Consider the following 12,321-nt stretch of genomic DNA (forward strand, 5'->3'; position numbering starts at 1 on the left):
TAAACGTACATTGTAGTACCCATGTCATTATACACATTTGTGTCCTCATAAACCATATATACCAGAACACAAACACACACACACATATATATTTCAGTTAATGTGCATTTAATTTTAAGTAACAAAGTTTTTTTTTTTATTTTATTTACTGACAATAATCCTGGTTTCCCATTGACAGAAGAATGAAATGCATACAGGTTTTGAACATAATTATCATAGTTTTATTTTGTCAGTTGTATATTTGGTGAAAAAATGAAGCTAATTTATAGGTCAGTAATGTAATTATAATATGTATATATTTAATTGTAATATATTGTATATGTAAGTAATATAATGTGTGTGTGTGTATATATATATATATATATATAATGTGTCTAGCTGGTTTTATTTTATAATGAAGTCATTTGTAATCGCACATCACACTCACTACAATAAATAGCAATGCATACAAAAAGACCATGCTTCACATAAAGCAAAAAACAATGAAACATGAGCATATGTGTGTGTATGTATGTATGTATAATGGATTTCAATCTTATGTATATGACATTAGGATGAGTAAGCATACGCTCAACCTCATGTTTCCAAAACGGCAATTTGACTAAAAAACAAAAATAGACTAGAAATGCTGGATGTGTGTATAAAGTGGACTCTCTCTCTCTCTCTCTCTCTCTCTCTCACTCTGTCAGGTCTTCCTAACCCATTCAGGGGTCTGCTCAAGCTGGGTCAGCTGGAGCGGCGCAGTGCGGTGGGCATGTGGTGGGATTATTACTGCGAGCTCTCTCCGTTTGAGCTGCGGCTTTACATCAACGCAGAGGAGCGCATCTGCTACGAAAACCTGTCCCTGCTGCGCTGCGAAGATGTCCACCTGTCCTCCAGTACAGAGGGCCGTTTTCGGATCTTCTTCCCCGGCAAAAGAATCTACCTGCGTGCACCGTCTCGAGGAGAGGCTGAGGACTGGGTGGATCGAATCGTGGAGGCCATCAGCAAACTACGGCCCATGATGAGAGACAAAGAGTGGGAGGTGCTACACACGTCCCACGAGCAGGACGTCCCGTCGCCGACACCCTCAAGCCCCGAGCACACCGTCTCAGAGCTTCCAGATACTCCACAGTTAGATTGGACCCGTCATAAAGACCCAGAACCAGATGCCATAAAGGAAGCGGTGGTCTATCAGAACTTGGAGGAGAAGGGTTGGCGGCCTGTTTTACTTTCTCTCTCCCTGGAGGCCCTCAGAGGTTACCGGGTCCAAGGGGACTCGAAGACGCCTCTGTTCTCACACCCCATTGGGAGCATCAGGGATGTGGTTCCTGATGTTTCTCTAGGAAGTCCAGCGTTTTTTAAGGTTCTGACTGCGCGGGACTCTCTGACGCTGCGGGCGGAGAGCGGTGAGGAAGCACGAGGATGGAGGAGTCTGATCAGAGGAGCGCTCGACTCGTATCTGGAGACGGAGGATGATGGAGCGCTTCAGGGCATCTCAGCAGTGGGCAGTGTCCACAAGCTGGTCCAACACCGACTGAAGGAAGATGGGGTGCTGCTGTCTCACCTGTCTACTGTCCCGAATGAGAGAGGACTAGATGCACAAAACTACAAATGTGCAGGTATGAGAGCTTGGCATGATTGTTTTTTTTTGTATAGATCTTTAAGTTATTTTGAATTACAATTAAATGCAAATCATACAGATGACTTTTAATAAGCTCTTGTTTTCAATATCTGAATTAATTTATTTTAATGAAGCAGTGGAGATATTTTTGGTTAAAAAACGTGTTAATGTGGTGTAAGTGTTCAACTTTTAGTAATGATATAATCTATATTATATAATATGTATTATATTAGTAATTTTGTAATCTTTATTTATTATTGTATGATAAATATAGATTATAATGATATAATCTATATTTATTATCATTATTATTAATTATATATTCTTTGTTTATTATATTAATATTATTATTATCTATTAAAAGCAATGAAGCAGTTGTATTTATCATTAATATTTATATGATTTATAGTTTTTGATATTTTGTGCTCCTTCAGAAATCATTGTAATATGCTTGATGCACAAGAAACACTTCTTATCAATATTGAAAACATTTTTGAAAAAATTGCTTAATATTTTTGTGGATATGTCATACATTTTTTTCAGGATAGATTTTTGACGAATAGAAAGTTCGAAAGAAGAGCACTTGTTTGATATATAAATCCTTGGTAACATTATAAATGTCTTTACTGTCACTTTTTATAAATGTAATGCCTCCTTGCTGAATAAAATCGTTCATTTCTTTAAAAAAATACAAATCTTTTAAACAGAAGCATATGAATCAGAATATCAGATATTTCAATCTTTAATGATATGACAAAGTTTCTTTAGGTTTTCAAATGTCAATCATAATTAAATAATTCATTAATGATAATTCATAAAATAATTAATTATTTAATCATATTCCTTTTTATCATTGCTTACATTTTTTTTTGGAAAACATTAAGTTAAAATGTATGGGAAAAATATATTTTTGCTTTGTTTACACCACTACTAACATTCTTGAATTATTAATTTTTTTACATACTATAGATACTTGACAGAAGTGTATGAAACCAGCAATGCAAATATTACATTATAACTATGCATTTGCATTCTAAACTGGATTTGTCTTATCTTCACTTCTCATCGGCCCAGAAGCGAGGCATTAGCCACGTTTATTTCCTTTGCATGCTTGCATTTGCGAGCTTGAGGAAGTGCTGTGCTCTTGTGTCTATATGTAAGTGTTTTCCTCTGTACCTGTGCTCTCTGGCTCTAAGTAAAGGCCGCTGTGAATGTGTACGCAGGTTGCCCTCGTCAGATCGGTATGTCTCTGGGGAGAGCCAGACTCTGTGAGTTCTCGGGTCAGTACTACTGTGAGAGCTGCCATCAGGGAGACACAACCATCATCCCCTCCCGCATGCTGCACAACTGGGACCTAACAGCACATGAGGTGAGCTCTTATGACTTTTTATTTTATTTTATTTTATTTGTTTGTTTTATGGACTAAAATTAGCATAAGTGGGATTCACTTTCCATTTCACTTAATTTAATGAAGTAAAATATATTGTCATAATTTTATAAATATTAAATAAACAAATCAGATATGTATTATTTTAAAAACTTTTTTTTTTCTAAAGAGTAGGCCTGTCATTTGATAACATTCATTACATGAAATGCTGAATTATTCATTAATTAATATATTATCTTAATTTGGATGGTTAATAAGATACTAAATAGTAATACACTTTTGAATTTTCTAAATATTGATACACTAACATTGATAAGTTTGAGGTCACTAAGATTTTTTTATTTTTTTTTAAGAAATTCACTTTTATTCCGCAAGTGATCAAAAGTAAGAGATAAGATATTTATAATGTTATTTAAAAAAAAACTGAACTGGAAAAATGTCAGCAGCACAACTGTTTTCAGCATTGATAATAATAAATGTTTCTTGAGCAGTAAATCAGCATATTACAATGATTTCTAAAGGATCATGTGACACTGAAGACACTGAAAATTCAGCTTTGAATCACAGGAATAAATTAAAATTTAAAATATATTCAAACAGAAAAGAGTTCTTTTAAATGATAAAACTATGTTCCATAATATTACGGTTTATACTGTATTTTTCATCAAATGAATGCAAAATCTTACCAAACCCAAATTTCTGAATTGTTTATATGTGCTTATGTCATTCAGCTGTGTGTGTATGTCTATACGTTCAGGTTTCAAAACAAGCCTTTAAGTTGCTGACTCAAATTGACCACGAGCCGCTCCTGCACCTTGACGCTTTGAATCCTGACCTGTTTGATCACACTGACATCATGGAGAAAGTGCAGAGCCTGAGACAAAGACTTCGTTTTCTTGGAGACTACATCCTCATCTGCCGCAGCGGCATCAGCAAACAGATCCAATCCAGGTGTGTGTGTGTGTGTATTCTTAGATGCATGTGTTTGTAATTGGGACACAATCAAGTCTTTAACAGATGATTGCAACAGATAAGTGATCTGTATTTTATTTCCAGACTTCAGCAGCGGACATACTTACTGGATAACAGTGATCTATACAGTGTATTGGACTTGCAGCAGGTATTGCTTGCTGTTTCTTGTTGTTTATCATTTGAACGACTAGGGGCGTGCAATACATATCATCTACGAAAATATCGTCATTTTTATTTTAACGATGGACGAGCTGAGATCGAGTATATTACCAAACAAAACGTACTACTCTTTTAGCATACAATTCATTTTTGGAAAATAACTCCGCTTTGCAAAATAAGGTGGATATAGTTAAGCAAAATCACACGATTGCGAATCTCATATCGATCTCATTGTTCAATAAACATTTTGAGTTACAATTTAGACACAATTGTTGTCAATATTTTTGTTTTTGCTTTATATTGTCAATGAAAATTTCCAAATGAAAGAACTGTTTTGCGTCTCTGAGCCAGTAACACATAGTGCTTCATTATTGAATGAATCCGCGTTTTGAATGATTCAGCTTAATGAATGATTCAATGACCAAATGAATCAGCCATTTGAATGAATCCCTCAACTCATTAGGACAGTGACTTGGCGCCACCTACTGGTGGTTTTAGATATATATTTTGGGCCAGATTTACTATCAGTTTGCGCCAGTGCAAACCCTCAATTTGGCTTAAAAAAAAAAAAAACTACTGTTTAGGATTTACAGTGGGAAGTTAGCACTGAAAATGCATGGACAGTTATTTTTGCAACTCACCTTATTGAATATGCATTTGTAGGAGTTAAAATTTTCCGACTGGTAAATTTATGGGAGGAGAGTATTTAAATAAATCACGCAACGCAATTTACTAAGACTTGCGCTCGTCAATTCACTGGTATTTGCGGCATTATCGGTCCAAAAAAAGCATGTCTTAAGCCCCGTTCACACCAAGAACGATAACTATAAATATAACGATAAAGATATAGTTCTAAAAATCGTTCTCAATATTAAAGAACAGCAGAGTCCACACCACAACTATAACGATAAAGACACAGAGAAACGATATCGTTGGAATCACTTTCAGAACGATTTTTTCCAGCTGATGAACGATAAAAATATTGATAGCCAATCAGATTCAATCCTGCTGTCACGAGCTTGAGAATTTAAAGCGGCAGACAAACGTGCGCTTTGAATAAACAAACGATATCGTTCGCTGGTGTGGACGCTAATATTGTTATCTTTAAAGTTATCGTTCTTGGTGTGAACGGGCCTTTAAAGCAGGCGGTAATTTGCGCTGCTCTTGGTAGATTGCGCATTGGTCATTATGCAAATGAGATGTTGCATCTGTGTTCTTTAATGTGCACATTGTTAGTAAATCACCCGCAGAATTTTCCCCTCCCATAGGCGCTTTTATGGAATTGCGCTCTAATGCTAATTTGCCCTGTTTAGTAAATCTGGCCCCTAGTATCAAGTATCATTTATTTTTTTAAAAAATGAAATCAGTTTAAGGTGGCATATATTGCTCTTAAATGAAAAATTTATTTCTGTCACTAGTGTGAAAGGTACAAAAGTTGTCGCTGGGGCAGTACCTTTTCAAAAGTACACGTAAAGGGTGCATACTGGTACCTAAAGTGTGTACCTTTTGAAAAGGTACGACACCAGTGACAACTTATGTACCTTTTTTCTGAAGAATAGGAATACCGCAAATAACCCTCGTTGAAGAAAAGAGTGCTATTAAGTGATCAGACTTGTGATTTATTTTTTTTGCACACAGATAGCGGACGGGCACTACGAATCTTACCTGCAGTCTCTGATTCAGTTTGGGTCCAAGCACGTGCACAGCTGTGACCTTTGCACCCAAAGGGGCTTTATATGTCAGATCTGCAACACCGACAACATCATCTTCCCTTTCCAGTTCGACAGCACCACCAGGTACTGTCGTGTAACACACGTTAGACCTCAGATTCACTATAGACCACTGCTGTGCTGGCACTTTCTTTTCTAGTAGAGTCATGTGATTCAGTCAGCTGACACACAGAAGTGGGAGAAATATCATGAGGATGACGGTGTGACTCTGTGTTTTCTGTCTCTCAGGTGTGACGTCTGCAAAGCGGTGTTTCATTCCTCCTGCAAGGCCAAGTGTCCGGTCTGTCCACGCTGCGCTCGCATACAAAAGTATATGGAGAGGGATTTGGAGGACTGATTTAGCTGTTAGTTAGAAACCGGTCAAGCTACAAGCTCAAAATCCAGGGTTAGTACTATATCATTGTAGTATTCTATCTAAAACATTATTTTTCTCAGTAGCAGACCAACTGGAAGCGTTTGATTGTTTTGTTTTTTTACACTAAGCATTTTATTTGACTCTTGACCTTAAGTGCACTTATTTACACATTCATCTGTACATATTTACTCACATCAGCACTCCCGTGTTTGTTCTTTCATTAAATGTCAATAATGCCAAACCAACACTGTTCTGCAACGGTGGGAGAACTGTTATTAAAGCTATGATTTTTGCTTTTCAACTTTATGGAAGCACAATTGACGGTTAATCGACTCTTCGGGCTTCACATGTAATTCTGCAGGTTTGTGTTCAGAAGTCTTAGTTCCCTTTTTGTTTCTTGCGTGGTCGTTATTGATTGTCAAGCCAAGGAAGTCTTTATTTATGAAACTTAAGGCACTTGAATGCCAAGGATCTTATGACTCTTGTTTTTATAGTACTTTTTTACATCCGAATGTCACATGCCAAGTTTTATATGAAGCATTACGAGTTTACAAAGCATTGTATGCATTAACAAGTTGTATATGCAGGTATTGTACGCATTTAATAAGAGGGTGGTTAATGGAATTATGACATGTACCAACCTCCTTTAACAGGTCGTTTTTGTATGATACCGTGCCTTTATAGCATTCATCACTAAAATGGGATGTGCCACAAATGTAACTATTATAAGCCAATGTGAATTATTAATGCTTGCCACAAAATCAGTTCAGAAATCCAATTGCTGACATTCATTTCTGTGGATGATACAAAGGATAAACTCTTTTTACGTATTATTTTCCTGGTTTAATGAATGCATATGAAGGTTGTCTACTGCTTCATTAGCACATGTTTTATATTGGAGACTGAAATATGAGAGAGACCATTCTTCTGAGGATTTTGTTTGTACTTCTTTTTTTGTTTTTCATTATATCACCTGTTGAAGGAAAATCCCAGATGACTTTTTGTCTTTCTTATGTTTTGCCACTAGAGGAGGCAAAAGTCTAACCATCTTTTTACAGCCATGACTACTAAAGCTTTTCTCTGGTCTATAAGCAAAAGTGATTCACATTCCTAATGTTTTAACTTTTCTTTTAATATTATTATTATTAATTCTTTGGAGTAAATGCCTCATAATGTATGTGCATATAGTTATTCACCAGATGCTTTTACCCAAAGCATTGATGAAAGCAACAATATTTACACTTGGAAATTGTGTGCGTTAATGTGTGTTCGCTGATCTATAAAACAATATGTTCGTGCCAACATATATACTCAGAACTTAACATAAACGGCATTTCCTAGAATCACAGAGCAGCTATAGAGAGATGGATGCATATTTTTGTCTTTAACTTGTCCTTCCCCTCAAACCACACCGCAGTATTTGTGTCTCTGACTGGTTCTTCCTGTTTTCTTACCTCCTAGCACTCTTTTTCTGTCTGTGTTTGTTTCTGTCCCTTTCCTGTATGTACCAAGCAAACTTCTTGCTATATAAAAATATGATAGACTGTGAGCAGGGGCCTGTTTCATAAAATAAGTTTACCAAATAAGCCAGGCTTATTTCAGTTAGTCTGACTTATTTTGAACCAAATCAACTGACAATATGTCAGACTAACTGAAATAAGCCTGGCTTATTTGGTCAACTTGTTTTATGAAACGGGCCACAGGTCAGTGTAACAACTAAACACTGGGTCAGCGTTTGAAATATTATATTTGTATTTTTTTACTTTTTGTGAGACATCACAGACAAGACTTTTTTTTTTCTCCATGTACTGCACAATTTTGATTCCATATAACATGTCTTCTTTTAGATTAGTGGAAAGAAAATATCCAAAATCTCACTATTCTGAAGAAAATTCTGAGAAAACTCAGAATTCAGACTTTTTTCTTACAATTCTCACAATATCTCACAATACTGACTTTTTTTCTCTGAATTCTGAGTTCACATCTTGCGATTCTGTTTGTTTGTTTCCGCAAAAGAATTAAATAAATAAAAAGATTATTGTGACTTTTTATAATTCAGTTTTTTCTCATAATTTGGGCGTTGTTTCTTGCAATTCTGAGATAAAAAAGAATTGCAAGATACCAAATCAGAATTCTATTTTCTCACAATTCCATCTCACAATTCTGACTTTTTTAATGCCAGAAAATAAAAAAGGTAATTGCAACTTTTTATCTCACTCTGACTTTTTTTTTTTATTATAGTTTATATCTCACAGTTCTATTATTATTATTATTTTATTTATTTTTTTGGCTTTTTTCCCCCACAATTGTGTTAAGAACAAGTCAGAATCTTTACCCTTTTTTTTTTATTCCGTGGCAGAAACGGTCTTTCATTGAAATATCCATTTCCGTAGCACTTAGTAACCCCAAGCTTTCCAGTTTTATTCCTATCCATATTCTGATGGTTTTTACATAGGTATTTGTTCATATATCATTCACCTGATTTATGACATTTAATTAGATTTTTCCCCCTAGTTGTTGACAATATTTTCTAATTTATGGAGTGATTTAAAAAAAGCCAAAATTCCCTCTGCAACGAAGAATTTTCAACCAGACTTTATCCAGTGTTCCAACAATATCTATTAGTCTACTAATCTAAGTTTGGCTTCCACATGAATATGATATATTCAATGATAATCTATTCTACCTCAACCCCACCCCATACTTCAAAACCATACAGTATGTCATTTCCTGTTGACCTGGTCCACGTTATCAGCGCAGAGCACAGACAGACTGAAGGAAAACCAACAAGAGAATAACACCACTGACTGTGAGGTGAACCTAAAAAGCTTCCATAAAGTCAGTGTTCGCACCAACACCCATGTCTGAAGTCTGCAAGCTCCAAATATGACTCGAAACATGAGTCATAAAGCCGAAATAGCCTTGAATGAACAGCCCTTCACTTCATACTCACGCCTCTGTCAAGTGTTGCCATGTCAATGATTAAAAACACAGCAGCGCTGACAAGTTCCTCACCGTTTCTCTTTTTTATTTTCTGCTTCCTCATTTCTCAGTTTTTCCAGCTTTGGACAATTGTTCCTTCGCTTGGTGACTGACTGTAAATACAATGATGGTTTAATATGCAGTTTTATTGTAAACCACGCTCGCTCCTGCTCACTTCCACTCAGCCACGCTCAAACCCGTCGAGCAGCACAAATCTACCCACATTTTTTTCCTCCCACAACAGCAGTACAGGTCTGAAGTATGGGGCTGAGGCGTCCTGGATTAAACCAGAAACAGAGAGATGATACTTTCTTACTAAAGTGAATTATTCCCAGAGCTCAGAGGAGTCGTCGTCGAGGGATTATTGTGTTCTCTGCTGGTAAATTAATTTGATATCTCATCTCATTGTGCTGGTTTGTTATGAACAACTGTCAACAGTTGTATGGTTTTTTGCTCTCTCTATGTTCCTGCAGTAATATGTACATCAGGAACTGATAATATTGGCAAATGAGACTTCCATTTAGTTGTACTTTAAGACCTGATTCACAACCATGTACAAAGTTGTTTTGCTTTGCTTTATTTTGTTTTGCTTTGGTTTTATTTTGTTTTGCCTTTAGTTTTTAAAGTTATAAAACCGATATTATGATTTAAAATATTAAGATATTAGCAAAAGATGAGATTAAAATTAGTGCTGTCAAATGATTAATCGTGATTAATCGCATCCAAAATAAACGTTTGTGTTTACGTAATATACTGTATGAGTGTGTACTGTATATATTTATGTAGATACAAATACAAATATAATATAATGTTATATGATATATGTATTCATAAACTTACACACTAGGGGAAAAAAACATTTTCACTGGGAAATTTCTAGTAAGTTCCAAAATAATCAGCAAGTAGCACTGAATTAAACATGAAATTTTGAAGTAGAAAGACTTAAAATAGTTTTTTCTTGCAAAACATATTCAAATAATCATGCCTTATTTACAACTGTTATTTAAAAAAAAAAAAAAACTTTTTTAACAATGTAGCTATGTGTGTGTATGTATGTGTATATATATATATATATATACATATACACACACACACTATCCTGTATTATATGCACACACATTATTTATTTATTTACATTATTTAATATATTGTGAGATATGTGTAGGGTTTTTTTATATAATAGTTCAATCATCTGAACACTGTTCCAGTTCCAAACCAGTTGCTGGATGCAGTGAGGACTCCTGAATGTGATCACGAGTGGTTTGGACACATTTTTCTTGACATTAGTGGCGTTAACTGCCTGCAGTTCATTCCATGAAGGCACAGCAGATGATGACTGTATTTAAAACACATGTTCACTCACGTCTTCGCCAGCAGCTGCTGGTGTGGCAGTTTTTATTAATTAATCAGTCATCACAGAAACATCCAATGATCTGATTTACATATGTAATTAGTATTTTGCAACAACCTCAATGAAACCGAGATTGCCATTTGCACATAGCATGGTGCGTTTTCCTGTTTTACAAGCTGATGTTTCCTCTATTTTGGTGTCTCTTCTTCTGTGTAGGTTTGGGGTTAGTGCAGCGTTCCCCTGCAAAATACACTCACTTCCTGTAGCCAGTGTTGTGCATCTGTCACTCTATGTTTACATGCTTTTAGCATATTTGATTCTCACTAGTGTTAAACAACTCTGAAAACTACTTTGAAAGCTGCTACTTTAGCTTCCAAATCATAATTTTAAGTAATTTACTAATTTATGGTACAACACAGTGTAGTTTCTCTTTTGCACTGTGCTACAAGTCACAAACAAAATTGAACTACCTGCCTTGAAGGCAATATCTTTCAAAAGAAGTAGATAGATAGATAGATAGACTAACTGACATAGATATAGATAGATAGATAGATAGATAGATAGATAGATAGACTAACTGACATAGAGATAGATAGACAGACAGACAGATAGATTGACAGACAGAGACAGATATAGATAGATAGATAGACAGACAGACAGACAGACAGAGTCAGACAGACAGACAGACAGACGATAGATAGATAGATAGATAGATAGATAGATAGATAGATAGACAGACAGACAGACAGACAGATAGATATACATAGATATAGATAGAGAGATAGACTAACTGACATAGAGATAGATAGATAGATAGACAGACAGATAGATAGATTGACAGACAGACAGATATAGATAGACAGACAGATAGATATAGATAGATAGATAGATAGACAGACAGACAGACAGAGATAGATAGATAGATAGACAGAGACATATATAGATAGATAGATAGATAGATAGATAGATAGATAGATAGATAGATACACACACACATACACGTGTGTAAATGTACTGTTATCATTTAAATAAAAACAATTACCTAGTACTTCTCTTCTACTTCATCCCTTCGTGCTTATGTATTTTCATCAGTTTGTCTCTGCTTTGTGGTTTCATTAAAGTAAAGAATGTATTGAACTAAATCTTCACTGAAAATATTCAGTTTTGAGGCCGTCTGCTGTTACAAATCTTGACAGGTTTCTCTCATCTCTCTCTCCGACACACCTGTGGTTCCCCTGGTTTGTCTGCATTCCTCTGTTTCACAAATATTTTGTGTTGTGAATATGATAGTCCCACCCCTTAAAAAAGTCATATTTGTAAGCTAATAAACAGTATATTTTATCATATAAATGAGTAGATTTCAGGGTAAATACTCTGAAAGGGCCCTTATCTTCATGCCTTTTTATTCTAGCCTAAATGTGACACACTGACTATATATACTGTAATAAATATCGCTTTTTATTTCTCCTCTTTCCTACTAATTGTTTCACTTCTGTTTCAGTTTTTTTTATAACCGTTTCTTACTATGTGTCAGTAAGTTGTTGTTATTTTAGCATGTGTGTTTGGCTCAGTGTTATTTTTTTTTAGGATTACTGATAAACTAATGTAGTTTGATTTGTATTAGTTATCTATTTTAGTTTTAGTTACAGTTGTAGTAATGTTGTCATTTTATTAGTTTTTTATTATGTCTATATAGGTTTTTTATTAAGTTTTAGTTTTATTTAATTTGAGTTATTTCAGTACTTCAACATACAAAATGGAAATGAAATAATATATATATAT

General features: G+C 35.1%; 2 protein-coding genes across 5 annotated transcripts in view; both read left to right on the forward strand.

Annotated features, from left to right (window-relative positions):
• LOC107654030 (pleckstrin homology domain-containing family M member 1-like) overlaps nt 1-6,512 on the forward strand; it is an 18,227-nt gene extending 11,715 nt beyond the window's left edge. Inside the window, exons 7-13 of one of the 2 annotated variants that reach the window (XM_016440917.1) lie at nt 690-1,601; nt 2,827-2,972; nt 3,748-3,941; nt 4,047-4,110; nt 5,760-5,917; nt 6,080-6,195; nt 6,237-6,512. In XM_016440917.1, the coding sequence (XP_016296403.1) occupies nt 690-1,601; nt 2,827-2,972; nt 3,748-3,941; nt 4,047-4,110; nt 5,760-5,917; nt 6,080-6,188 (1,583 nt within the window). In that variant the 3' untranslated portion in view covers nt 6,189-6,195; nt 6,237-6,512. Of the gene's footprint in view, nt 1-689; nt 1,602-2,826; nt 2,973-3,747; nt 3,942-4,046; nt 4,111-5,759; nt 5,918-6,079 lie in introns of both variants that reach the window. The other variant, XM_016440916.1, reaches the window with a different exon arrangement.
• A 2,446-nt stretch (nt 6,513-8,958) lies between these two features.
• The window catches only part of LOC107654031 (rho GTPase-activating protein 12-like), a 35,133-nt gene continuing 31,770 nt past the window's right edge, over nt 8,959-12,321 (forward strand). For all 3 annotated transcript variants that reach the window (XM_016440918.1, XM_016440919.1, XM_016440920.1), the window contains exon 1: nt 8,959-9,567. The gene's annotated coding sequence lies outside the window, so the exon portion shown is untranslated. The remainder of the gene's footprint in view (nt 9,568-12,321) is intronic.

The sequence above is a fragment of the Sinocyclocheilus anshuiensis genome, unplaced genomic scaffold, assembly GCF_001515605.1.
Source record: "Sinocyclocheilus anshuiensis isolate Anshui unplaced genomic scaffold, SAMN03320099.WGS_v1.1 scaffold454, whole genome shotgun sequence".
In the NCBI taxonomy this organism is placed as follows: domain Eukaryota; kingdom Metazoa; phylum Chordata; class Actinopteri; order Cypriniformes; family Cyprinidae; genus Sinocyclocheilus; species Sinocyclocheilus anshuiensis.